Genomic DNA, 27,769 nt, shown 5'->3' with positions numbered 1-27,769 from the left:
GAGTACCAAAAGTGTTTCTAAGTAAACCCCCACCTCTTCTTTCACTAGGATTGCCACGACAAGTCCCATCCACATTCATCTTGTAAGCAAAATTACTTGGAAATTTCTAACTAACCCATCTATATTTGTTTCGTTTTGAAGCTTTTAGAGGATCATTAGTAAGAGCATTGATGTCCCTCAACCATTTCTTAATATTTTCTATAAGTAATAAGGATGAAGAACTCTTACCTTCATATATACGGAGTGATGCAACTAATTTGATTATAGACGAAAGAAAGAACTCTTTCTTTCCATATGGTCCAAAGGATTATAGACGGAGTGATGCAACTAATTTGATTCACTTGAGTATCTCTTTTACAAACATTCCACCAATGAAGAACTTGATCCACTACATGTCTAAATTATTGGTCTTATTGAAAGATTTTGTTCAATTATATTAAGGTAGTGTTTGAGAACACTTAAAAGAAGTACTTCTTTTAACAAGTACTTATTTTAAGACATGGACCACACATTAAGTGGTTTTTAAATATTTATGGGTGTTTGGTAAAAAAGTGGGGAAGAAGTACCCTCATGCCCAGTCCCTGATAAATTTTTATAATGCCTAAAATACCCTCATGCCCAAAAAGCATTGTTCATCATCTTCTTCCCCTCGATCTTCCGTTTATCATCTCCCCCACTATCTCGCCCCTCCACTTTGTCTCCAACCACCCATCTTTTTCCCTTTCTCTCTACCCCCTAGTATATAATTTTTTCTTTATTCTGGTTTTTGTGCAAGTTTTCGTATTGGTTCTAAGCACTCTCCGTTAGCTAGGGTTAGGTTTTCGACTGATTTTCTCTTGTAAAACATGGGTGGTAGAGCTTTGGTGTCCGACGACGAAGGTAGAGATCTTCGGAGTGTTTTCATCTGTTGTTTTCTTTAAATTTGGTGATTCATTTCATTTGTTTTCCCCGTGTTTGCCTCATTTCTCTCTTTGTTTATTTTTTCAGAGGAGGTCAAAGAGGAGGAAGACGAGAGGGAAGTTGGGGATGTAGAAGCAGTTGATGACGAAGAGAGGGGCGAAGTTGACGAAGATGATGAGGAAGAAGACGGTAAGTTGGTTTTGTTTAACATTTTGAAGTTTACCCTTGTTCACTTCACTTGGTTTCATACGGGATTTTAAGGTTTCTAGGGTTTCTGTTTTGATTAATAGATTTTTTGTGCATATCTGTTTTACCTTCCATTTTTTTGTTTGTTCCTCTTTGAATGCCAGTTTGGTTCGTAAGTTCGATGTATAGCTTTAGTTGGTTTATATTTGTTCCATGTCTATTTTTGTTTGTTTATCTTATAATAATAATAATAATAATAATAATAATAATAATAATAATAATAATAATAACAATAATAACAATAATAATAATAATAATAATAATTATTATTATTATTATTATTATTGAATCCACATGGAAGCCCACGTGAAGATCCATGTGGGCTCTTAGTTGACATGTATAGTATAACATGTGAAAAGCATTGTTTATATGTATGAGTGAAGTGAGGGCTAAAATTGTCATTTGTGTCAATATAAGCACTTATGGGGAAAGTAGCTTGCAAGTACTTCTTTTAACAAGTACTTAATCATCAAACAAGAACTAAAGAGGTTTCCATTTTAATGATTTTGTCACTTTCACTCCGTTTGATATGAATTTTAAGCTCTAAAGCTCTAAATGAACAATATATAGGAACTTTCTTTTAGATAGATGGTGGGACATTATAGGCATCACCGCGTGGGTGCAAAGATATTCATGAGCCTGGATAGGTAATATCAATGTTTTCAACCCACCATTGACCTGGTCGGTCGAACTGTTCAAATCATCACCCGATCAGGATTCTGAGTCTGGTTCAGTCAAGACCCGCCAGATGGTCAAAAACCGTTAACTTGGTCAAGAATTGTTCAACACGACCGATTCAACCATTGACCAATTCAACCTGATGACCGGGTCGCGGGTTACACACTCAATGCATGTAAAACTTTCGGAGGCCATAACTTTGTATTCCAATGTTCAATTAGGGTGATTTTTTTTTAATTTTGGATAACTTTTCAGGATCTATGCATCTCAAGGGGCCATAGGCACCTTGCCCTGCTATTTTCATGAAAAACCCCTTTTTTGGCATTAATATGCAATTTTTTTATATTTTTTTAAATAAGAAAAAGTAAAAATTGAATTAAAAATATAAATTAAATATATAATAATACATATAACATATCTAAAGCATTATTTATTGCTAAAATATATATTATACACATATTGGATGGTCGAAATGGTAACCCACAACCTAGAGACAAAAATGATTCGGCCTCCATATTGGTTTTTAAAACACTAGGCAATATGACTAGGGGTGTCAATGATCTGGATTTACGTTGGATTCGTCCAAATCAGAATTAATTTGAACTGATTGGACGAACCAATAAGACATTGAATTGGAGTTATACAATTTTAATGGTCCAAAGCATTTATTGGATTGGATTAGACCTGATCCATCCATAATGGATTTATATTGGATTGGGTTGGATTAAACCAATATCCAATTCATTGATAGAAGACAAGGATATAGGTATCAACGGACCAGGTTTGGGTTGGAACCAATCTACAATAAAACCAATATGAACAGAGATTGGGCAGTCCAGATATTTGAATTGGAATGGTCAAATGGTTTAGAGTATTCATCAGATTGGATTGGACCTGATCCATCTATCCTGAACTCATATTGGACTGGATCAGATTGTACCAAATCCAGTCCAATTGACACCCCTACACATGACCAATATTTTATTTTTCTTAGATGTGAATCCTAAAGCTCCTACGTTTCAGCTTCTGTTTCTCTCTTAGGCATTTTGTTTGCTGAATTTCTTTTTTTTTTTTCATTCAATTTTGATTGCCTATTTCTTGGGCAAATTAACAAAATTAGTGAAAGATGTCTTTGGTTGGTGTCCAAATGAAATCTAAACCATTCAAATGGCTACAAATAATTAATAAGAGGTCAGAAAAATAAAGGTACCTCTGGGCGTTAGGTACATAGGCTAATCAAGGTGTCCAATTGTCCATAATACTACCCTCCATGAACATCGATTGGGGTTTTTGGGTGTATTCTATTTTAATCCATCAAAATATTCAATTATGAAACCCTTATGTTCTCTGAACTTACCTCTTTTCACTATTAAGGAATGAATAGTTACAAAGATGTTACAGATGTGAATGACACAGTGATCGAATATAAGTGCTAATCAATTTGTTTTCGAGACAGGAGACGCAGGAGTTGTTTTTTGAATAATAAAATGGTCAACAATTCTAACAGTAGAAACTGGGTCTTGTGGCAAAGCAGCTGCACACCATTTGCTAGGGAACTTCCTCAGATAGCTCTGTGGTTGTTTTGGCTCTCGATCCCAGTCAGGGTCAAGTTTCCATTCCTTAGGAACCTGCAAATCAAGACGAGTAAGCTATATTCGAAATTCCAGTCCAGCCATTTTGAAGACTCTTGCTCAAGGGGCTCGATTTTTTTGTTGTTATGCCTAGGTAATGCCTGGGGTTTCTCTTCACCCGTTGTGTTGTAATTTTGTTTTGGTTCGTTTTGTGTTGCTTTCCCTTATTATCAAAAAAATAAAAATAAAAAAATTCCAGTGCTGGCACCTAGTTTATGAGGTTGGGGCAAAGTGAATTCTCACAAACCTTTTGACGCTTTTAAGTTTGCTTTCTTACTAATTGTCACCACCAGGTATGCTAGGTAGATTATTACCTTATCAACTGCAAGAGTGAAGACTTCAAGGTCACCTTCAGGTGTGATGTGGCAACGGGTGAAGGCCTTATAATTTGCAATTCGAAGTGATGAGAAGGCTTCATCGAAGTGAATGTGGAGCCAATTAATGCAGATGTACAAATAGCTGCCAAACACTAAGGAGACCACAGGAGTTGAGAAGACCCAGAAATAAAGGAAAACAGATGCATAGTAGATGATGGCACCCCCACGTGACAGTGATTCCATCCCCTGCTTGCAGATGGTGCTCCTGGTGACAGCCATGACCTGAAAGTTTCTCCCAGTGGATTTAGTGTGGTTAATAGGATACAATGAGAAAGTTTCAGGAACAAAAGGAGGATTTCTAAATTATCACCTCTGGAACATCAAATGCTGACATCAAATACTTTATACATGCTGGGTAAAGGCCAAATGTCCATTGTTCTATACGAGCCCGGAGGTCAGTTGGGTCTGGAAAGTGCTCACTCTCAACTGAACGGTACCATTCATACAATGTGTGATATCCTGAAACAAACTTGTCAGACATTAGCACCTTACAATTAGAAGAGTATTAGAATCTATAATAGTTGAAAATTACAAATTTCTGAAAGAAAGAAGATTATTTAGGGAACTCTTCTATTTTAAATGAAAACAGAAAATTGTACTCCCACCAGATCAGTCTGCATATCAATTTATCAAGTCAAATGGTAATATAATTATATTCATACTGAGGTTACTTTTCCAGAAAAATACATCTCTTTTTTATGGATCAGAAAAAAAGTGATCATCTTACATTGTTTCTCATAAAAATGCATTTCCATCCTGAAAGTCCATGCTGACAAAGTGATACTTCTTATTTAGATGCTCTCCTTTTTCCTACATTTTATGCTTTCTTTACCTTTCATAATCTGATATTTGGAATACACAGAACTTTTTGTTTTTTATCCAACTATCACTTAATGAGAGAGAGAGTGTGACACATTAAGATACACATTAGCACATAGAAATACATAAAATCAAGCACAACACAAACCTGAAGTTGCTAAGAGCCGATGGCGGATGCATGTTTCAATACCCAATTCCAACAACAACATGAGAATGAGAGCTGCAGCCATGTGTGCAGAAACATGAAGAATCCCAATTATAACCCGTTTCTTCCTTGACATTTTTGATGGAACAAAAAAAAATGCCACCAACAATAATAGCAGGGTTCCTGTTGAAGACACATATGAGTGTTCCAACATGTACATAAATGCTTGCCAAACTGTCCTAAAGAAACTCTTCAGGTGACCAGAAAAAGAATCCTCCTGCAAAATGTGGTCAAGCCTACACTGGAAAGTGCAGAAAGAAAAAATGTCAATTATATCCAGTTGGCTACATCTTAGGAGTAAAGTATGCAATACTAATTTCTTGCTGACAAACCATGATCCGTGGAAGCCTCCCTTACCTGAATACTTCAAAATGGGCATCGACTTTAGTGCAAAATATATGTACAGCACCTTGTCTATGCCAAGTCTTTGCTGTATCTGAGTAACATAGGTATAAACAGATACAGGCGTTCTGGTTTGACATGAAATAAGGTGACAGACACAGTGAGGCCCCAATTTGTGTCAAGAAGAGCACTTTGTTGGTATGTGCTTAACAATGTTTCATGGACAAGGACTTGGGAGCAAAAATCGGAAGCAAATAGAAGAGTCTGACTTGAAAAGACCAAAAAGCATGGACTCGTATACATGTCTACAGAAAAGTATATTCTATTAAGATGACCCATATTTTCCAAATTTTAACATTATATAGCTGTAGAAAGAGGTCCAAAAAGTTGTATCCGTCACCAGCATTTTCTGGGAAAAATGGCATTCATTGCATGCATTAGAAGCTAGGAGAAAAGGATAGTATTCCTCAATAATCCATGCTGATGCATGTTGAACACAGACACAAGGACACTTCATCCGTTAAGGAGAGTACATGCAACACTGGTTTATAGGGAGAGGTCCACTATATCATAGGTTAGAAGAAGATAAAGAAAGCCAAGGAGCTAAAAGAGAACAATTCTTCTATGAAGGATAAAACCTTAGGAAGCAGCATCAAGTCAAGAAAAATGAATAATTAGAAACTTGGTATAAATGTATATAACTCACCTGTGGGAACATAGAAAAGACTAATAGAAAGTATATGATGCCACCAATGAAGTCAAATTGCCAGTTTTTCTTGCGGAATTTCAAAATATTCCCCAGCGCAATCTATACAAATTTACAAACAGAATGCATTACCTTAGAACTGAATCCAATTACGAAACCTTCCATTACAGAAAAGTTTGCATAAATTCATTTAAGGTCCCAAGAGGAAAGCTAAAAAAACTCACCCTGCTAGAATCTTCAAAAGAAGGATATGCAGCTTTGCATTCATAGGACGCTCCACAGAATTTGTTAAAGTTGCTAAATACATGAGTAGGATGTAAGAAAGCCCCACCACAACCATTGACAAGCAGATGCTGTACATAAACAGGCTTATCTGATGAAACAACCGAATGGCGCATGTAATGATGAAGGTCCCCAGCCATTCGAAGCTTACACCTCCCCTTCAGATAATCACGTATTAAGTGAGAGACATTCTTACCAGAGATATCATTCCAGTACCAATCATGAAGCCAATTGGGCTCATGTGTCATAATAATCACAGAGTCGTCCTCTTGAACCTGGGGAACACTATAAATAGTTTATAATCGACCAATATAGACAAACCACATTATTTATAACGCTAACTTAGCAGAAAACACGCAGAATACTTAACATGTTTTTATTTTTTATTTTTTTTCTAGATTAATGCCAATATTAGTAGAATCACATTATAAGTGGATCTAACAAATGATATTAGAACACAAGCATGGCAAGAGATGAAACCTCAGCTTTTTAAAATAATTTCTCAAACATCATGGTATGCAGTCCATCAAATAATAGATTAATAGTAAATGGTTATGGCATTTTAGAAAGGACATGGGAGTAAAAATTCTGGCTGGGATAATAACATTGCAATTAAGGTACCATGCATGTGGAGAGGATTGACCAGCTCATTTTAAGAATTATGATCTAAACAATCCAAGGTTTCCAATGTGGGAAAGGGATAAAGAACAATATTCTGGGGTAATATTTGATCCATGGGGATGCAACAAAGGCCAACTTTCCAGATTTTTATTAGGTTGCTACCTCAAAAGGGACTTCTTTTATAAGTAAAGTAAACAAAGTATTTATTGAATATCAAGGAGAATAGGCATTACAAGCATCCCACAGAGAGGCACGAGGTGTTACCTCTCGCACAAAAATTTAAAAAGATAGTGACATATCAATTACAACTAAGCCCGATACAAGCTGTCCCTATTTACCCCTTGTTTAGCTAACCCATCTGTCATAGCACTAGTTGTTCTCCTAATCCAAGAGATTTTCACGTTCATGTTTCTGGTTATCCATCTAAACCTTTTCATCTCATCCCTAAAACACCTGATTATAGACTCTGGATCCTTCAGCCATCCTATCACCAGTTTTGTCCCTTCAACCTCCACATTTATTAGGCCCATCTCACTTGCTATTTGTGCCCCTCTCATAGCTGCAAGTAATTCCGCCCTAAAATCTTCCACTCCCACAGGACCACAAAATAGCACAATGATAATCCCTTCTTTATTTATTTATTTTTTTTTGATCAATAACACTTTCATTAATCATCAGTAGAAAATTTACAGGAGGAAGACAAACACACTTATCTTCCAAGAGTCACTAAGAGCCTCATAAAAGAAAGAAAAAGAGAAAAGAATACAGAATACACTAAAGTTACAGCTAAGCCCAAAACAGTGAATCCCTTTCTGCCCCTTGTTTAGCTAAACCGTCAGCTAGGGAATTAGCCGATCTTTTAACCCAACATGTCTTAACTTCCATCTCCTGCACCAGCCACATGAATTTCCTCCTCTCATTGTTATACTTCCATAAACCATTTTGATCTTTAGTCAGCCATCCTATCACCACCTCTGAATCCCCTTCAATTATGAGTTTCTTGATGTTCAACTCCTTAGCTTTCCGGACTCCTTCCATAACTGCAAGGATCTCAGCTCTAAGGGAGTCACCCACTCCAATTGGGCCTGAGAACATGGCAGAGATGACCCCATTTTCGTCCCTAAAAACACCTCCAATCCCCGATTGCCCCGGATTTCCCCTACTGCATCCATCAAAGTTTAATTTCAAAAATCCTCTAGGTGGGGGAGTCCAAACCACTTTCATTACTGACTTGGTCTGTGTGCAATTTCCAATTTCACCCCACTTCCTCAACATGTCATCCACAGTGTAATCTGTGAATAGTTTCAAATATTTCAGCCACTGTACCGCCCTAATATTTCAGCCACTCTTTGGATTTCTGAGAATATCCTGGAGTTTCTTTCCTCCCACAATGTCCAACATACTGCAGCCCTTAGTCCTCTCCACATTATCCTTCCCCTTTTTATCCTCCACCTGAAAAATGTGGGGGAGAAAAGGCCCTGCAAGTCCGATGGGGGATTCCAACTGCATCCAAATAAGGAGGAAGCCCAATCCCAAATTGACCTCGCAAAGTGGCAAGACACCAGTAGGTGAAAACCAGTCTCCCCATCCGCTTTACATAGAACACACCACTGAGGTGACAAACAAATATTGGGTCTCTTCTTTTGGAGTAGATCACCAGTGTTAATTCTTTCCAGATAGGCTTCCCAACAAAAACTACCAACCCTAGGAGGTATTGCTCTGCACCAAACCTCACCAACAGGGAAAGGGGGGAAGATAGGACTGGTGGACTGACTTAAGACTTTGAAGAACGAGGCACAAGAAAAGATGCCATTGGGGGTAGGTGTCCAAATTCTAGAATCCTCCCTAGTGGGGTCTAAGACAGCATTATCAAGAAGTGCAATAAGGCTCGAAATACTGTCAAGGTCTGAGTCCCTCAAATCCCTTCTTAAACCCAAGTTCCACCCAATCCCAGAGGTGGAAGAGGACGGGGTGATGAAAGACGAGATCGACTCATTTTTCAAATCAGATAGAGCATACAAAGAAGGAAATTGATCCTTTAAAGGGGCGCTCCCCACCCAGGTTTGTTCCCAAAATTTTATGGAATTACCGGAATTCAAGTCATACCTGATATTAGGGGAGAAAACTGGTAGCAGGTCATGAATGGCTTTCCAAGGAGAGTTGCTTGTGGTCCTAGCTCTGATTCCAACGTCCCATCCATTGTCCTCCAGCCCATGTATACTTGCCACTATTTTAGCCCATAGCTTCTCCTTCTCCATAGGGAACCTCCACAACCACTTCCCCAACAGAGTCATATTCCTTCTCCTGATACTCCCAAGCCCCACACCACCACAAGACTTACTCCTACACACTATCTCCCAACTAACTCTGTGATCCCTCTTCTCCTCTCCCGGCTCCCACAGGAAATCTCTCATAAACTTCTCTAATCTGTTAGTGACCTTCACTGGGATTTTAAACACCATAGGAAAAAGATGGGTAAGTTAGCAAGCGTGGCCTTAATTAGTGTAATTCTTCCACCGAGAGAGAGGTAATTCTTTTTCCAAGATACTAGTCTTTTTTCAAACCTTTCCACCACCGGGTTCCAAAAGCTCTCTCGCATGGGATTATCACCTAATGGCAACCCTAAGTGGTTCAACAGCCACCCCGAAACTTCACACCCCAATAGTTCAGCACTCTCCCTGAGCTCTCCCTCCTCCAGGTTCACCCCCACTATACAACTTTTCCAAGGTTAACCTTTAAGTTAGACATTTGCTCAAACAGTTGTATCACCAACTTCAAGTTCCTGATCAAGCTCACATTACCGCCTTCACAAAATAGAATCGTGTCATCAGCAAACTGTAGGTGAGTGAGGGGGGTTTCCACCCTCCCAACTCTCCAGCCTCTAATGAGCCCCCTATCATCTGCTCTGTGGATCAGTTTCCCCAGAACCTCCGCAATTAGAATGAACAAGAAAGGAGACAGGGGGTCTCCTTGTCTTATACCCCTACTGGCTATAAAGAAATCTACCACTGTCCCATTCACTAGTACTGAATAATGACAACTCCTGACACAACCCATGATCCACTTGCACCATCTAGCCCCAAACCCAAATTTAGTCAAAACTCTCCTCAAGAAATCCCAATCCACCAAGTCATAAGCCTTTTCCAAGTCCAACTTACAAACCACTCCCTTCTTCTTATTCCTCTTAAAGTTCTCCACACTCTCATTAGCAATTAAAATCTAATCAGTATATTGTCTCCCACTCACAAAGGCTCCTTGATAGTGTGCAATGATATCGGGCAATACCTTCTTCAACCTCCTCATAGACAACACTTTTGCAATGATCTTATACAAGCTATTAACCAGGCTAATTGGCCTAAAATCCTTCGGGTGGGATGCATCTTTCTTTTTTGGAATTAAAGCTATAAATGTAGAGTTCACACCCGGATTGACAATTCCTCTCCTGAAAAACTCCTCAAACACCCGCAAGAGATCATCTTTCACGATATCCCAACAATCTTGATAAAAAGCCATTGTGAACCCATCTGGCCCTGGAGCTTTTATTCTATCCATAGAAAACATAGCCTCCTTGATCTCTTCTAGAGTAAAGCTTCTTTCCAGCCTTCTCCTGTTCTCCACCCTTACATCTGGCCAGTCCAGACCTTCTACCCACACCCTTCTACTTACAAGCCTTCTTAGAATAGATTTGAAGTGCTCCACACAGGCCCTGGCAATCTCCTCTTGTTGTACTAACTCGACTCCATCTACTACCAATTTGGAGATAAAGTTCTTCCTTCTCCTACCATCTGCTAGAGAATGGAAATACCTAGTGTTTCTGTCTCCCTCTTGCAACCACTTACATCGAGATTTTTGCCTCCAACTAATTTCCTCCTTGTGCAGACAATCCTCTAGCTGTCTTCTCAAATCTCTCCTGAGATCATTGTCTTCCTCTCCAAATTCTCCCCTTTCTTCTTTAGAGTCAAGGCTTTCAATCTTATCCATCAAATCTCCCTTTCTTTCTTCTATCCTCCCAAACTCCATCAAGTTCCACTCCTTGATTCTTGCTTTCAAGAATTGTAGTTTCTTATGAAATCTCATCCCCTCCCAATCCACCAGTGGGTTACAGTCATGCCACCATTCCCTCACTTTGTTAGTAAACCCTGGATGACGTAACCACATATTTTCAAATCTAAAGGGGATAGGACCTCCACACCTTCTTTCCTCCTTACATAATACTATGGGCCAGTGATCTGAGGTCACCCTTGGGAGAGCTCTAGAAGCCAAGGTTCCCCAATGTTCTTCCCAATCCAAAGAGAACAGGAATCTATCCAGTTTAGAGCAAATGGGTCTAGATTGGAGGTTTGACCATGTAAACGTCTTATGGGCTAGGGGAATCTCTTTAAGCTCAAAAGCATCCACAAAACTATTAAACTTCCTCATGCTTTTTGTCGCCCTCTGGTTAACCTTATTGGACTCCTCCGAGAATCTGATCACATTGAAATCCCCACCCATGCACCATGGCCCATCCCACAACCCTCTAACATCCGCCAGTTCCTCCCACAACTCCTCTCTCTCTCTATAGTCATTCGGTCCGTAAACATTTGTGAGCACCCATGTATAGTCATCCTCTTTAGAGACATCGTGTACTTTCCGATCAACTCCTCCAGACCTTCCACCACATCCTTCTTCCACATTGTCACAATCCCCCTGGAAGCACCCCACGAGGGAGCAGCCACCCAGCTAATTCCCTTGGCTTTCCATACACTCATTGCCCATTTATCATTAAACTGCATTCTCTTAGACTCTTGTAGCAGCACAATGTCTGGGTCACACCGTCTGATTACCTCTTTTATTGTCGCCCTCTTCCTTGCACTCCCAATTCCCCTCACATTCCAACTAAGAATCTTCATTCCGCTTCTTGGTGAACCCCTTGCCACTTACCACTACTTTCCCCTTTCCTTTTGTCTCCCTTTACCCCGAGCCTCTTATCACCTTCTACATCTCTCTTCAATCTCTCTACTTCACTCAATCTCCTCTTCTTTATTCTGATCTTCTCCTTCCTCTTCTGTAAGTTTTCTTTCAGCACATTCAGATCTTTCAATCTGCACCCTAGCTTCCCTACAAATTCTGCTATCATGTCTTCTCTCACCAAGTCCACCAGCCCTACCCTTCCTACAGGATCCCCTCCATCTCTATCCACCTGCCCCTTCTTCCTCTCCTCTGGTCCCACCTCTACTCTTTCTTCTCCATCCACCCTCCCTTTCCTATTACCTCCCTCCAACCCTGCTCTCTCCTCGTAGTCCTCTCCATCTCTACCCTCATTCCTTTCCCTCCTCTCCACTAACCCCTCCCCTCTTCCTACCTCCCCTTCCCCTCTCCAGATCAGCTCTCCTTCCACTTCCTTAAGCACTCTTTTAATAATTTCCCAGACTTTTCACTCCTAAACCTTCCTTCTGGCACCTTCCCATCTTCCTTCCTTCCGGTCTCTCCCTCCTCGGAGAGCCCATCTGCTGGCTCGGCTACATAATCATGGGCTACAGGACATGGAGCAGGAACGGAATCTGGAACCAAAGACACTGGAGACACATTAGTAGCACAAACCAAAATCACTTGGTTACCTGGGACTGATGGACAAGATGGAAAAGGACTGCTCCCTGCCTCCCTCTCTTGTTCCAGAGGTTGGTAAAAATTTATCTCCCTGAGTTGGTCGGGAAGTACTTCTGTCCTTTGGTCACCCTGGTGATCTTTCCACTCTACCCCTGGTTCACCCCTTGAGGGTGTGTTCCTGCTCTGCTTCCGGTTCTCCCGGTCTGCCCCTTCTGATCCTCCTTGCACACTCTGAGGTCTTGGGAACGGGTTGTACCACTTGCCTTTGTCACCCTAAAATAAACTTACAATATTCCACCCATCCACGTCACCTCCAGCGCAACTGCCTTCGTCGTTTACACTGCCCAAGCTAGTACCATCAACCGAACAATCCTCTAAGTCTTCATCACCTTCACTGCACTGCGCCCAGCCTTCATCCTTGTCTTCCTTCTCTTCAGGTCTTCCTTTAACGTAACTTGGCTTCGGCTTCTCTGAGGAGCGCCGCAGGGAGCTAAACTCCTTCAGCCTTCGTCGGGAAACCCACCGCAAGTCGAGCAACTTCTCTGTTTTTCGGCACTGCGCGTGTTCCCCCCTTTGTCTCGCGATTGGGGACGATGATAGACCATTAGCATCGTCTATCTTAGTCGTGTCCCCAGTCATGTGAGTTACTAAAGGCTCACGCGCCTTCTTAAACCACTGGATCGGGCCCGCTGACCCAAATGGGCCTTTAATCGCACCCAAGACTTTTCGAATGGGCTTTGGCTCTGGCCCATTTTTAAGCCACTACGACCTCACGTGACTTTTAAAAGAGTCACACGCACTCGGTTTGGTTTTATCCGGTCTAGATCCAGTTCTTCCTTGGACCGGCTCCTTTTCCTTGTTCAAACAGGTCAAGTTGGCGCCGGTTACAACCTGTGCAAAGGACCTGCCACCCTCCAGGCTGTTCACTGCTCCCACACGCATAAAACCCACCCCCTGAGTGCTACCCTTTTGTTTTTCTAGTCTTGGTTTTTCCATTTTTGTGAAAGATCTTTTCTTGTTTGAATCAACCAATCCCTTCTTGCCACGCAGTACTTCTTCTTCAACCTTCTCATCTCCCTCCCTACGAGCCTCCTTCCAGAGCACCGATTCAAAGGATGAAACCAGCCACACTGAATAGCAAAGCCCTTCAACTAGCACCTCAATCTTTCAAGGAATCTCCTCAGGTTTTACACCATTCAATAGAATGGAGGCTGAACAAAGGTCTCCCCAAAAGGCACCTCCTAAAGATCCTCCACACATCAAAGCAATGGCTTCAGCAACTTCCTGCTTCCACAAGTTAAAGGGAAGACCTAAGAGACGTACCATCACTCCATCTTCAACAAAGAAATCTTTGGAGTTTGATCCCGGACACCATTTTGATACTGTGAAGCTTCCAAGAGCAGCTTGGATATTTAATGCCTCAATCTCTACTCTATTCTCCAGCAGATCCAGCACAGCCTTATCCTTCTCAAAGGGTGTTAAAATAAACGTACTCTTCAGCTTTAAACTTGCTATTAATAGATCTGCAACTTTCCTCCAGTCTAGTATATGAGCTGAAGCTTTAACTATCAGCTTACTCTCCCAATCTCCTCTCTGTATGTTTACTCCCATTCTGTATTTGCCTGCCCCAGCTGTCACTAATAGAGTCTCTTGCTTATTATTTCTCACCAGACTAGTAGAAGTGCTCATCTTCCTTTTTACTCCCATTCTGTATTTACTCCCATTCTGTATTTGCAGCAGTTCACATAAGACCCCATGGACTGCCTTCCAGCCCTGACTCTTCCTTCTGGTAGGCAGACCATCTGCTTTCTTCCTTTGCCAAAGAATTCTGTCAAAGATATAAAATAACCCTTAAGGTTTCTCTTACACTCTACTACAAACCTTCTTCCAGTTTCTGAGAGAAGCTCTTTCCAACTATTTTGCTTGCCTTTGTTACTTGCACCTTCCACAAACTCCTTGAGCCCTTCAATTACCCCCAAACCTTCTAACAGCACCATCCCTCTCTTTGCTTCCCTGATTTTCAAGCTCAGCTGACAATTTAATCTCAGTTCCTCAAATAGGAGCTCCTTAGATTCAATCTTCAAAGCTTTTTTCCAATGGCCTACCTCCACAAATTCTCCCATCTCAGTTCCTCACCCTCTCACCAACCCTCTCTTTGCTTCACCCTCTCACCCTCTCACCATCTCAGACAATGGCAACAGATGAAAATGAAACTCAGTTCCTCACCCTCTCACCCTCTCACCTTCTCACTTCTCTTCCATAGCATGGTTTGGTCTTAACTCTTCAGAAGCCAATGTCCTCACCCTCTCACCCTCTCAGCAACCCTCTCTTTGCTTCACCCTCTCACCCTCTCAGCACCCTCTCTTTGCTTCAATTATCCCTTCTTTATTTCTCAGCACCCCTCTTATGCCTAAAGCGCCCAAGTTGCCTTGACTACGCCCATTGAAGTTTAGTTTCACATAGTCTTCAGTTGGTATTCCCTTAAAATCTTTTCTTTCTCTTTTTTGGAAGAGCTTCTTGCCACTGCCTCCCAATTTCTCCAGATATCATCAAAGAATCCAGGGTTCTAAGCCAATGCATCGCCCTCAGCAATACACAATCTCTTACTGCTTGTATGCTTCTCTCCTTTCCAGATTAAATTCTGTTACTTCTTTCTTCCAACAGAATCCATATTATCACTGTTCTAGCACTTCTCCACATAATCCTTCCCTTCCTTTTAGGCCAGACAAAGGTAGAAGGATCAAAAAGCTTATCTACCTCCTTTGGCAAGGACCACCTGCAACTAAACAAAGAGAAAAGCCAATCCTAAAAATTTCTACAGAAAAAGGACAGGATATTAGTAAGTGGTAACAATTTTCTTTTTTTATCAATAACAGAATTTCATTTGAAATATTTAAAAATTACAAGATAGGGAGAGGTGAACTTTCTTAACTCTCCACAGGCTAAAATCCATTACAATTGAGCCTAAAACAACTGGTTCCTCCCCACCCCTTGTTTTTCTAAGACATCAACAAGACCATTTGCTGCCATTTAAACCCCACTGAACTGCACTTCCATATCTTGAGCCATCCACTTGAATTTCTTTTTTTCATTATTGAAAATCCAAAAACCTTTTCTTCCTTTTGCAACCACTCCAATACCAGTTTTGAATCACCTTCTATAATCAGCTTTCTCACATTCAAATCTTTTGTCTTTTGCAGTCCTTCCATGACAGCCATAACATCATCCCTTAGGGAGCCACCTACTCCAATTAGGCCTGAATATAGACCAATGGTCTTGCCTTCACCATCCTAAACACCCCCCCCCCCCAATACCTGATGGGTCTGGATTTCCTGCATTACTCCCATCAAAGTTCAGCTCGATGTAGACAACTATTGGAGGAGACAAAGCAGGGCTTATATTGGATTTGTTCATGATATCACCTGTTGAGAAATCAGCAAACATCTTCATAGATTTTACCCAATGAACCGCTCTCACCATAATGCTTTCAATGACAGCTTCTCTTCTTCTTTCCTTGTCTAAGACTAGTCTTGCATTTCTTTCTTTCCATACAGTCCAACTCACCAGCCGCCCTTACACATCTCCATAACACTCGCCCCCTTTTCTTTGGCCATCTCAAGAAAGTAGAAGCAAATAAGCTTTGCATATTAGCCGGGGGGACCACCTACACCCTAACAACGAGAAAAACCACTCCCAAATAAAAGCTACAAAAAGGGAAGGAGATCAATAAGTGAAAGCAAGTTTATCCACTAGCCTTACACATAAAACACCAGTGTGGGGATAAGTGCCTATTAGTTCTTTTTCTTTGGAGTAAATCCCAAGTACTAATTCTTTCCAGTAAAACCTCCAACTTTCGGGGGGATGGGGTTACCTCATACCTCCTTCACCGAGAAAGGTATTCCCAAAGAGTCAAAAGGTTGAATCAGTACCTTAAAGAAGAGGCACAAGAAAAGACAACAAAGGAGGATAGGGTCCAAATACAACTGTCAAGTTTAGATGAATCCAAGTAAACCCCATTAAGGATATGAAGCAAGTCCAAAACATAATCAATTTCCAAATCCCTCACACCCCTCCTCAAACCTAAATCCCAATCAACACCATTCGCCAAGCTTGAAGGAACCACGAAAGAGGAGATAGGTTTACCTTTATATCTTGACAGGGCAAAAACAGAGGGGAATTTTTCTTTCAAAGATAGATTACCCACCCACACCAATTCCCAAAATTTTATAAGGTTACCAGAACAAAGGTCATACCTAACAAAAGATAGGAAAGATGAGAGGATAGCATGGATGGCCTTCCAAGGAGAGGCTCTAGTATCCTCCATCAGTAATTCAGCATCCTAATCATCAGTTGCAAGCCTATGGATGCCAATCACTATCTTAGCCCAAAGCTTGTCCTTATCAATAGGAAGCCTCCAAAGCCACTTTCCCAATAAAGACATATTCCTCTTTCGTAAATTGCCTAAACCCAACCCACCAAACTTCTTGCTTCTACTCACCATTTCCCAACTAACTCTATGGTCTTTTTCTCCTCCCCTGGTTCCCACAAGAAGTCCCTCACCAACTTTTCCAATGTAGCTCTTATTAATGTGATCCTTCCCCTTAAAGACATAAAATAGCTTTTCTTTCAAAATGTAAGTCTCTTAACAAATCTTTCTACTACAGGGTCCCAAAAGCTGTTCTTTTTTGAATTATCCCCCAAAGGAAGTCCTAAATACTTCAGCGGTCATTATGACACCTCACATCCCAAGATGTTTGCATGCTCCAGTATCTCCCCTTCTTCCATATTAACACCCACAATGCAACATTTGTCTAAGTTCACCTTGAGATTGGAAATTAACTTAAAAAGTTATACTATCAACTTGAGATTCCTAATCCAGTATCATCTGCACATTGCAAAATGTGTAATTGGAACATTGCCACGACCAACCTTCCAACCCCTCAACAACTCATGTGAGTCTGCCCTAGCAATAAGCATTTTGAGGACCACAACAATCAGAGTGAAAAGAAAGGGAGATAGGGGATCTCCTTGTCTAATCCCTCTTAAGGTTGGGAAGAAATCCACCATAGTTCCATTCACCAACAAGGAGTAATGATAGGTCTTAACGCATCCTCTTATCCATTTACACCATCTCTCCCCAAATCCAAAATTCCTCACAACTTCCAACAAGGACCAATCCACCATATCATAAGCTTTCTCCTAATCAATTTACAAAAAAAGCCTTTCTTCCTAGCTATTTTGAAATCCTCCACACATTCATTAGCAATTAGGATTTGGTCAATTATTTGCCTACCCCTTACAAAAGCACCCTGATTTGGAGAGATAATAAAAGGGAGAGCAACCCTAATCCTCAAAGATAAAGACCTTAGCTATAATTTTATAGAGACTGGTCACCAAGCTAATGGATCTAAACTCACGAAGATGTGTTGCATCACTTTTCTTTGGTACCAAAGCAATGAAAGTCAAATTAAGGCCTAGATTAGTTACTCCTCTTTCATAAAACTCCTCAAACACTCCCAACAGATCTTCCTCCATAATATCCTAGCAACCTTGGTAGAAGGCCATTGTGAAACCATCTAGTCTTGGTGCTTTTCATCTATCCATGGAGGAGACGGCCTCCCTAATTTCCCCTACTCAAATCTCCTCTCCAATCAGCTCTTCATTTCACTTGGGATCCTCGAGCAATCAATCCCCTCAAGCCATACTCTTTCCCTTAAAGGTCTTATGTAGATTGATCTAAAATGTTCTTTAAAAGCCCCTGCTATCTCATTTTGATGTGTTAAAGAAACCCCATCAGCCACTAATCTTGAGATATTATTCCTCTTCTTCTAACAACCATTGCATAGAAAAATTTGGTATTTCTATCCCCCTCCTTAATCCACTTATGCCTTGATTCTGTCTCCAACTTATTTCCTCCTTATGGAGAACATCTTCCAATTGCTTCCTCAAGGATCATCTTGTTTCTTTATCTCTTTCATCAAAGGTATCCCTCTCCTTTTTATCTAATTCCTCAATTTGGTTAATCAATGATACCTTCCTCTCTTTAATCCTCCCAAACTCCAGAATGCTCCACTCCTTGATTTTGGACTTTACGTCTTGCAACTTCCTATGAAATCTCATCCCTCTCCATTCAACTCTTGGGCTGCTCACCCCCCACCACTCTCTAATCTTTTGAATGAACCCCAGATGACACAACCACATGTTTTCAAACCAAAAGGGAGGTGGTCCTTTTCCAACAAGATCCTCCTTGCAAATGGAGATTCTTCATTGGATTTACATAGATTTCACCAATTTGGGGATAAGCATAAGAGAGGTCTTCTTTTTTGTAGCATGTCAATGGTGTTGATCTTCTTGCGGTACACCTCAAAAGGGACTTAATGGAGAAGTTTGAAACAATTCCCAAATTACTGTTTTATGTCTTTGAGCATGCAAGGATCCTTTGATTAGGTCCCTATGAAAAACTGATTGTTATGAATATCATATCAAAGCCACTTCCCCCACCTCATCACTAGTATTCTTGGTATTAGTATGAGGGTGGGTATTCTCTCCAAATTATAACTTTATAAGTAAAAATTACTACTTGTTTGGCTTTTCATGAGTGCATGTGATGAACTCATGATCCTCTGCCACTTCACTTTCTCCCTCATGTTGTTCAAATTCTATACAGTTACAGATTGATTGATACTTAACCCCTCCTGTTTTGAAAACCATGCTATGATCAGGGTTTAGAATGCTGGTTTCAATGGAAATATCAACCACTTAAAAATAAGAAATTTGTCAGGAATATTGGAAATTCCATGTAGATTTATTGGAAATATTTCATAATGTTATAAATATTAACATATGAAAATATTTATTAATAAAGGTCATTACCTAATGTTGATCCTAGCTATCTATGCTCTTGAGGAGGATGGACTAGATACAGACCTAACCTTTGGCACTTTTTTATTAATATATTTTTTAATTATAAAAGGGTATATTCTTTTAAATGGTTACATCATTATAAATTAATAAAAATAGTGCTTTTAAAATGATTATACCATTTTAAGATGGCATCTTCCTCCACTTAGAATAAACTAAAAGGTTTAAAAAATTATTATATAGTACTATAGTGGATTATGTTTTGTTTAAGATAAAAGCTATGATTTTTATATAAATATTCTTCTTATGCTATGATATTGTTTATCCTTCATAAAAGTACAAAATATTAAAGCATTGACTATATTTTATTAAATTGTATACAACTGAAAATATTTTATAAAGGAAAACAAAAAGAGAAAGAGTCATCTATAATGATAAACATGAAAATATAATGGGTTTAAAGACAATATAATCACATTAAAACAACATATATGTGAACTGAAAATCTATTATTAATATAATTAACAAAGTAAATTTGCTGAAAATATATTAAAGATTGTAATGTATATACTGAGTACTATGTCAAGATATGTTCCAGTAATAGTTTGTGTCAGTACCCATAGAAATGCAAATTTGTTGTGGAAACACTAGAAAATGTGTAGACGCTTCAAATCATGACCATGATGAAAAGCTGTATACTCATCAATCATGTCATGGAAACAACCTTAAAAGGCTCTCTACTCTTGATTTTTGACGGCCATGCCATCCAAAAAACATATGAAAGGCTTAAATTAATAAAGGCTTCAGCAATTAAAGAAAAAAACTCAAGAACTAAAGGCATAATTATTTTTAATCTAGACTGATGCACAGGAATTGGATTTAGTGCAAAAAGATCTGAAAGCACACAATTTGATAGAAGTTTATGGCCTTTGATAGAGTGGAAATGTGTTCATGTCTTCAATGTAGGATAAAACTAAGGTAAGCCTCTCTAGCCTTTAGATGATAATGGCTAAGATGATTAACTATGGCCAAGATATAAAGTAACACTTCAGAATTTCAATTAGAATTAGCATCTATAGACATTTAGATACCTATAGGACCAGACCAACATATCTTTTTCAAGACATCATTCCTTTTTTTTACTTGTATATAAGGCTAACAGCATTAAAGACATGGGCTTCACATGGTATAGTCTTAGGAAAATATATCAGAGGCCATAAGATGGTCTCAGACTATCATGGTACAGGATGCTCCTTCAGAGTGTAGTCAATCAAGGGGCTCACCGATCAACATATTCAGTCTAGGGATAACATATCACCATGACAGTTAAAATATCAAATGACATAATAGGATGCCAAATTGCTATTCAGCTATAAAAATAAAGGCAAATTAAGGAAACAATATCATTTGATAGCAAACAATGATCATGTACTTTTCCAGCATACTGTAAATTTTAAAGCAAGTGTGTGTCAGTCAAATTGTTGGCTGAACCGCACTGTAAAAGGCCAAATCTCTAACCATTTTAATTACACAAATTGGTGAAAAACTAGTACTATAACAAGAAACTATTTGTTTATGTTAAAAATTAATTAGAACCAACATCAATTTCATCTATTCATGTTATATGCAAATACAATTCGGCCTATCTGTGCATTGAAACCATCTCCTGAAGGTATAAGCTGGTATCAAAGCAAATTCATAGATAATACCTTTTCTTTTGTTAGTTCAGAGAAGAATTTGAATTGGTACACATCAATGTCACAATGAAGAGCTTGGTCAAGACCAAATATCCACCATCCTTTTGGAAGCTGCAAAGCAAAATAACTTTTTCTCTGGGGTAAAAACCACCCACCCAACCAACTTTTATGGCATATATACCTCATAAAAGTATGAAGTCCATCAAACCAATCTGCAACAAAGTGAACCTCAGCTAGATAAACATCATAACAATAATCTTTACTACATCAAGACTGAGAACAGATTATCAATTAAGGGAGTGAGAATTACTACAACTATTACACAGAGAAGTCAACCGATTAAAACAACAATTGGTGATAAATATCCATAAATTTATTTTAAGAAAATTCAGGCAGAAAGCTATCACCAACCGTGGTTTCCAGGAATAATAAAACACTGAGGTCCCTCATAGCACTTCAGTTGAGACGCTGAACAAGGTAATTCTGGCTTGTTTACAGCTATATGCTCTGGTTTATACCAAGATGGCGACTGGAGAGCATACTCAAAAGGGCGAAAAAGACGCTTCTCATAAGTAAATGCAGAAGGATTAGGGTATCTGCAAAAGGTAGTAGAAAATTAATTTCATACCAGAAAGTTAAAGAAATCGATGGCATTATATAGTAATGCAGCTTTCTCAAATCTTACTGATCAAAAAATAAAATAAAATAGAACTTTGTCAAATCTTGTCAACAAAAAATAAGTTTAATTGGCTAATGTATCTGTTTAACAAAATTGGATCAACTGATCGTGCACATGACAAACATCAAATACATGGAGCATATAAAAAAAACAACCTGGTCTCAGCATTAAACCCTAGAGGAGCTTTTATGTCGCTTGGGTTAATGGAATTAGAGCATGAGAATGATCAAGAGATTGGTTAGGATGGAGTTAAAAAATTGCAGTCGAACATCAAGATATCATAAACTGGAATTCTCAGCTGGGCATATTGGAAAAATGACAGTAATCATTAATTGTAGCCAATTTATCTGAGCTTTTATTACATCATTCAATGAAGATAAGGGGACATTAGATAACAATTAAATTGGCTGAACTGAATGACTTATTGTCTTGCCTTTTAGTGAATAAATTATTAAGGAGGTTGTAAGCTCCTTAATGGCAGAAGCTGAAATTGGGTTGTTTACTATACCCTTGAGTATTTTATTACTCAATTACTTTACCCACTAAAAGACAAAAATTAAGCTATTCGATTCAGCCATTTCAGTCAATATCAAATGGTCCCTAAGTGTTAAGGTAAGAAGAGTAAACTTAGTAAATTTCTGTAGTGTCTTTGTGAGGATAAAATTCCTTCAGATTGCCAGTTTTCTGAAAATTGGCAGGTTTGAAATCAGTCTAAATCATCAATGTTTATTGATTCAAAGCCTTTTAGCTTGAATCCTCAAGATTCTAGATCACCCAAATAGAGGTTTGAAATTTGGCCATATAACAATTATTTGAGATTCAGATATTAATTTCATCAAAGTTACAATAACTATTCCTTTCTATTATCATCCATATAGGAAATCATGGTACTTGTACAATTAGATCACAGAAAACAACATAAAATGGGCAAGCATTCCATTGATGGGTAGCTGATCAAGTACTGGTCTTTTGTAATTCAATTTCTTCCCCTATAAGGAGCATAAATGGGAAAGAAGGACCAACTTACGCAAGATCCCCTCCAATAAGAAGCAAGTCTCCACGTGGTAGGACAAGCACAGATTCATCATTATAGAGACGAAGAGAAGGCTGGGCAAGTAGTCGAGCAATAGCATAGGATGAGTTTCCACCATCTCCTGTATCAGCCATAAAGTCAAACCAAATATCTTCCTTTTCACTAAAATGATCATATAAAAGATCGCCTTCTTCAACACCATGTTCAACCTTGCTCATTGCAGCCTGATATAAAAGAAAGGAATTTCTGAAATATAAATTTTATTCACATAATAGAGCTATCTTGCAGAAAACATTAAAAAAGAGAAGAATATGCTTTTCACAAAAGTCATAAAAAACCATAAAGTTCAGTGTATTACTCATTTGAAAAAAAAAAAAAAAAGTCATAAAAACATAAAATGTAACAAAAAAGAACACATGGAAAAACATATATTTGGCGAAACGAGAGAGAGAGAGAGAGAGAAAGAGAGATTCACAGACATTACTAATAAGAAACATATAAACATTTCATTTATTAATTGATTCAAGTCAAATAAAAATTATAAGATAATTGTGCTGAAATACTAAAATAGTTTAAAACCCCAGGGCCATAATAAAGCTTAGTGCAAAAAAATAACATACTTAGAAATCTTGATCTAAATAATTGCTCTAGAAAGGAAATTCTCTCTAGAGAAGTTGCACAAATTTTCTTTTGGACCTCCACAGGTAAAAATTCAAAATATACAGAGATGAGAGAAAAAAAGAATATAGTATTAAAAATAAAATGGATTAAATTATTAATAAATTTTTATAAAAGCATAGATTTATTCCTTGAGGTCAATGCACAATTATCACAACTTAAGATTCCATTTGTGTAGGTATATATATAGATATAGAGGTATTATTTAACATTCAGAGTTTCTTAGTAGTAATTATATGTATTATGGCCTTCTCTAAAGCTCCTCACATCCTCAACTCTTTTGTTTATGTGATCATTTATTCAATTATATGTTTTCTCTGCATAATACTTCTACTATGCATGTTTCTATATTTTTCATCGCTTAAGCCTCATGCCTAGAGGCTCACACCTCATGCATACAAAGTTTCATGAAAATCTTCCAATTATAATTTTAGTAAAGACAACATTAAAATTCTGTTAAATCCTCTTACACCATTAGATTCTATCCAGAACAACATTATGTTGTCTTCTACATCCTTGTTAATGAATCGCAGTTAAGACCACATATTAGCTCTGAATGGACTTTTTCCCCTTTCTCTCCAACCACAACAATACTAATTATCCTTACTTTCAAAGAAGTGTGTATGTACTATAAGAGATGTTTCCTGAGTTTCAAAAAACTGGGAGGTAGGCTTATAATGGTTGAAGCCAGGTTTTTTCTTAGTTTTTTTACTATTTACAGTAGGAAAAAAGGGAATTTATTACAATGGATATAATGAAATATACCTGCATCATACGCATATCAAAACGACCAACAAATACAGTTACAGATACCAGAAGGTCAAAAACTGTCTTGAAGAGATCAGTAGACGTCCTGCAACATATCGCTGCCAGTGCTGTCAGGATTGGTAATGAACCTCTTTTCTTCATGTAAAAGATGATCAGAATTTAACTAATACATACCCCGAATACCAAGGAACCATATCCAAGAAATCAGGTTTTAATTGCTTCTTCTTCAATTTCTCATATTCCTCAACTGACACAGGATGAGTAAGAGTCCATCTGCCAATTTCCAAGATCATGAATAAATAAGTAAAGCTATTGATGGCTATGGTGTCTGAGTTAACTAATAAGGATTAGGATAGTTAGTCAGTGATGGCAAGTGATCAGGAAAAAAAAAGATCTGTATTGATAGTTGTGACAAAAAGTACATAAATATAGATTCCAAGTCAGCTAAATTGCAGGATCTTGTCCATCTGCACATCCTGAGATTTTCCTAGACCAGATATAAGATGGTCAAAGTAAATCTACTTGATAGTAAAAATTATCCAATCAGGCTAGTTTGCAGTAGGTAATTTTTAGATGAAATGGTAGAAGAGTACCTAATGCAAACATAAACCTTCCTCTGATCTTTGTAAGTCCAACAAAGTCAGAATTTACAATATTTTGCATAGTAAAAATATAAATCACTACATACCCTGTAGATCGTTCCACCACATAATTGGCAATGTATAAACCTATAAATGTAGCCCACAATGAATATATGGGAGAGATTTCATCTGAAGGACCAGCACATGACCCATTGCAAGCTAACTGAAAACAGAAAAATGAGTAGAATAAGATGAACAGAAAAGGTGGCACACTCAAAACACAAAAGATCCTACCAAGGGAAACTATCATCCATGTATACCTCCCCATAGATAACCCACTTGGACAAAAACGGGTAATCACTGGCAGAACCAACTGGAGCAAACCAAGATGAGCAAACCTGATCCTTCAACTCATTCATACGGAGGAACTTTGCCAGCCATGTATTTCTCTCTTCTTTCTTCCAAAAAGAAAACCAACTAGAATTTTTCCTTACAAAAGTTTTCTCTCTCAAAATAGCACGGTTGCCACAGTGGCTATAAAATACACAACAGGCTATACTTATCACCTGCATAAGGATAAGGATATTTTTTAGCACATAAAGTATGCATTAGGATAAGAAAATCAAGACAAGGATAAGATTCACCTGTGGAACCATAAGAAATTAAATTTAAAATTAAAACAAATGTTAACGGTGAAATGCCAAAAGAAGATACAGTGCTTACTACACAATTTTGGATAATGGCCAAGATTTCTGGCTGTTTTCCCGCCACACGAGCAACGAATCCAATATACCAGAGGCCAAGAAATAAAATATGGAAAACAAGAAGAAACAGAATAGATGAGACATATATTGTCAAGAATAGAGAGAGATTCATCCTCATATCCACTCCCATTGATTGAAAACTTGGAAGATGATATAGAGCTGCAATTAAGATCCAAACTATGTACCTGGAAAGAAATCAACACCTAAAGTTAGCAACACCAACTGCTACCCTACCACTGAAGTAACTCCCTGAAGTTATAAACTAAATAAGAACAACAAATAAGGACTAGAAACGCAAAATCAATTGCAGATAATTATGGTCTTTAGAGAATATCACATACCACCTACTGAAGTTTGAATAGCTTGGTTTAATTGTCTTCCCTATAAATGGAGATGAAAAGAAGTAGAAAAAACCAAGTAAACATGTGTACATTGACCACCATTTGATATTGTTGTCTAACTTCTGTATAAGTGTATGCATGTTATCAGATGATATAAAGAATAAACACCCCACCACTACTGCAATTATAGCATGACGTGAATGTTCATGTGGATATGGATATGCAGGAGTCAGAATCATCCTGACCCTCTCCATTTTGAGAATATCCAGTAAACCAAGAGACTACTAATTGGAGCCCATCAACCACTTCTACAGCTGTTCACGTTAAATCACTTGCTTCAAATACTTGCAGATGAACTGAACCCAGTTGGTTGCACAACCAGCCTAAGTAAAAGCTCTCCAACCTTGAGTCTGAATCCACATACAAAATCTATAAGAGAATAATCTTCATACCAGTAAGATCAGTCTACAATTCCAGGTGCAAATGCGGAAATTTAAAATAGTGAATGCACTTTTAACATGGGTACAAATTCAGTTAGAATGTAAGAACAATTACACACAGTATCCATATATGAAGATCAATTTGGTATCCGGTGCATTAGTGCTGGTATGATCTCACTCATACATAGGTCAATTTATACACTGAAAATAATATAGAAAACAAATACCTCACAAGTGATCTATTCTTCAAACATTTACTGAGCTCACATTCATAGTATCATCCCATTCAAACATACATCAACATCTAGGGAACTTTAAAATATGATACTTAGCCATCAAACTAAATTGATGGTTGAAACATGGAGGAGCATAGCAACTCAACAGCCTCGCAGCCTTGTTGGACTCAACAACAAGAACGGCCTGAAGAATGCAATTTTTCTCTTATTCATGTAGGCTGAACTGTTTTGGGGGACCTATTTGTATCGTGTCACATCATCAACGAAATATTTTTTAGTAAATAATGCATTTAAGAAGAACGGTAAATGAACAGAGATTCTAACCAAAACCCAACCGCCACGTTGCACTAATGTTATTCAGGTAAACGGCCAGGATGTCTTAAGGAAAGGTTTTAAGTATTAGCACATCACCATTACCACCAGTACTACTTAGAGTTGCATAACAAAATTCTTATATCAATTTCATGTAACGATTGTGAGGTTTTTTTCCTTAATTGAGATGGTTCAAAGTTCTTAAGCACTTACAGGAGATCAGACTAGGGCTTTAATTCAGAGGTGTTTCAAACAGGAAATAACATAGAGGGAGAAAACCAGAGACCAAGACCCAGAGCAAACAATAGGGCTCTCCCCCAATGTTGAACTCTATAGAGTCTAGACCAAACCAAAACCCAAAAGGAAAGTATATAATAGAAGAAAACAAAAAGTGAACACACACACACACAGAGGACATGATTGCTTCGCATACCAAATTACTGCTTAAAAGAAGCCAATCTTTCCAGCTCCAGTTTCCAGTTCAAAGAAGCAACCTCCAATTGAATATATAATGCAGAAAGATGTAAACTAGAGAGGGGAGAGAGAGAGAGATACCTGAACGAGGGAAGAAGAGATACGAGAAGGAGAAATGGAAAGGGGGGAGCATGTGAGCTTTTAAGAGAAGGAAATTGGATTTCTCAGAGCGGTTTGGCTTTGGCATCGCAAAACGGCATATTCTCATCCCCCATTCATGTTCGCTTCCAATTTCCAACTTCCACAAGACTCCTCTTCCTTTTTCTCCTTTTCTCTCTCTCTCTCTATATTTTGTTAATTGTTGGTCTCATTGTGTATTCAATTCTCTGTTTAACGACTCCCTCCTTCCATTTCTCTTCGCGAACCGGAGGGTAACTAGCCAATCATAATACGCCTCGTCATCATTTCGGTGGATCCCATATTATGGAGATGATGTGGTGAGTTGTGAATGGTCCAGTATCACGAGTAGAACCATAGAGAATTCGACCTATAACAGTTTCTGTGGTAGGTGA

General features: G+C 38.5%; 1 protein-coding gene across 2 annotated transcripts; it reads right to left on the bottom strand.

Annotated features, from left to right (window-relative positions):
- Positions 1-3,162: 3,162 nt before the first annotated feature.
- On the bottom strand, positions 3,163-27,560 carry LOC104610601 (uncharacterized). 2 transcript variants are annotated; one of them, XM_010277305.3, is made up of 16 exons: positions 27,339-27,560; positions 25,796-26,205; positions 25,414-25,639; positions 25,011-25,256; positions 24,798-24,913; positions 24,284-24,382; positions 24,107-24,194; positions 22,658-22,887; positions 21,363-21,547; positions 20,964-21,163; positions 6,129-6,461; positions 5,905-6,006; positions 4,800-5,097; positions 4,143-4,291; positions 3,770-4,054; positions 3,163-3,452 (listed from the first exon to the last, which is right to left on the bottom strand). In XM_010277305.3, exons 2-16 carry the CDS (start codon positions 26,047-26,049, stop codon positions 3,261-3,263), a joined length of 3,003 nt encoding a protein of 1,000 aa, XP_010275607.1. In that variant the 5' UTR covers positions 26,050-26,205; positions 27,339-27,560; the 3' UTR covers positions 3,163-3,260. The 2 variants fall into 2 exon arrangements, with proteins under 2 accessions (XP_010275607.1, XP_088745575.1); XM_088889449.1 differs by lacking the exon at positions 25,796-26,205 and having other exon boundaries at positions 27,339-27,444.
- Between the last annotated feature and the right edge of the window lie 209 nt (positions 27,561-27,769).

Source organism: Nelumbo nucifera, chromosome 1 (assembly GCF_055504915.1).
Source record: "Nelumbo nucifera cultivar China Antique chromosome 1, China Antique-T2T, whole genome shotgun sequence".
NCBI classification, from domain to species: Eukaryota; Viridiplantae; Streptophyta; class Magnoliopsida; order Proteales; family Nelumbonaceae; genus Nelumbo; species Nelumbo nucifera.
The sequence above is the reverse complement of the archived record's forward strand: the minus strand, read 5'-3'. Positions and strand labels throughout refer to the sequence as shown.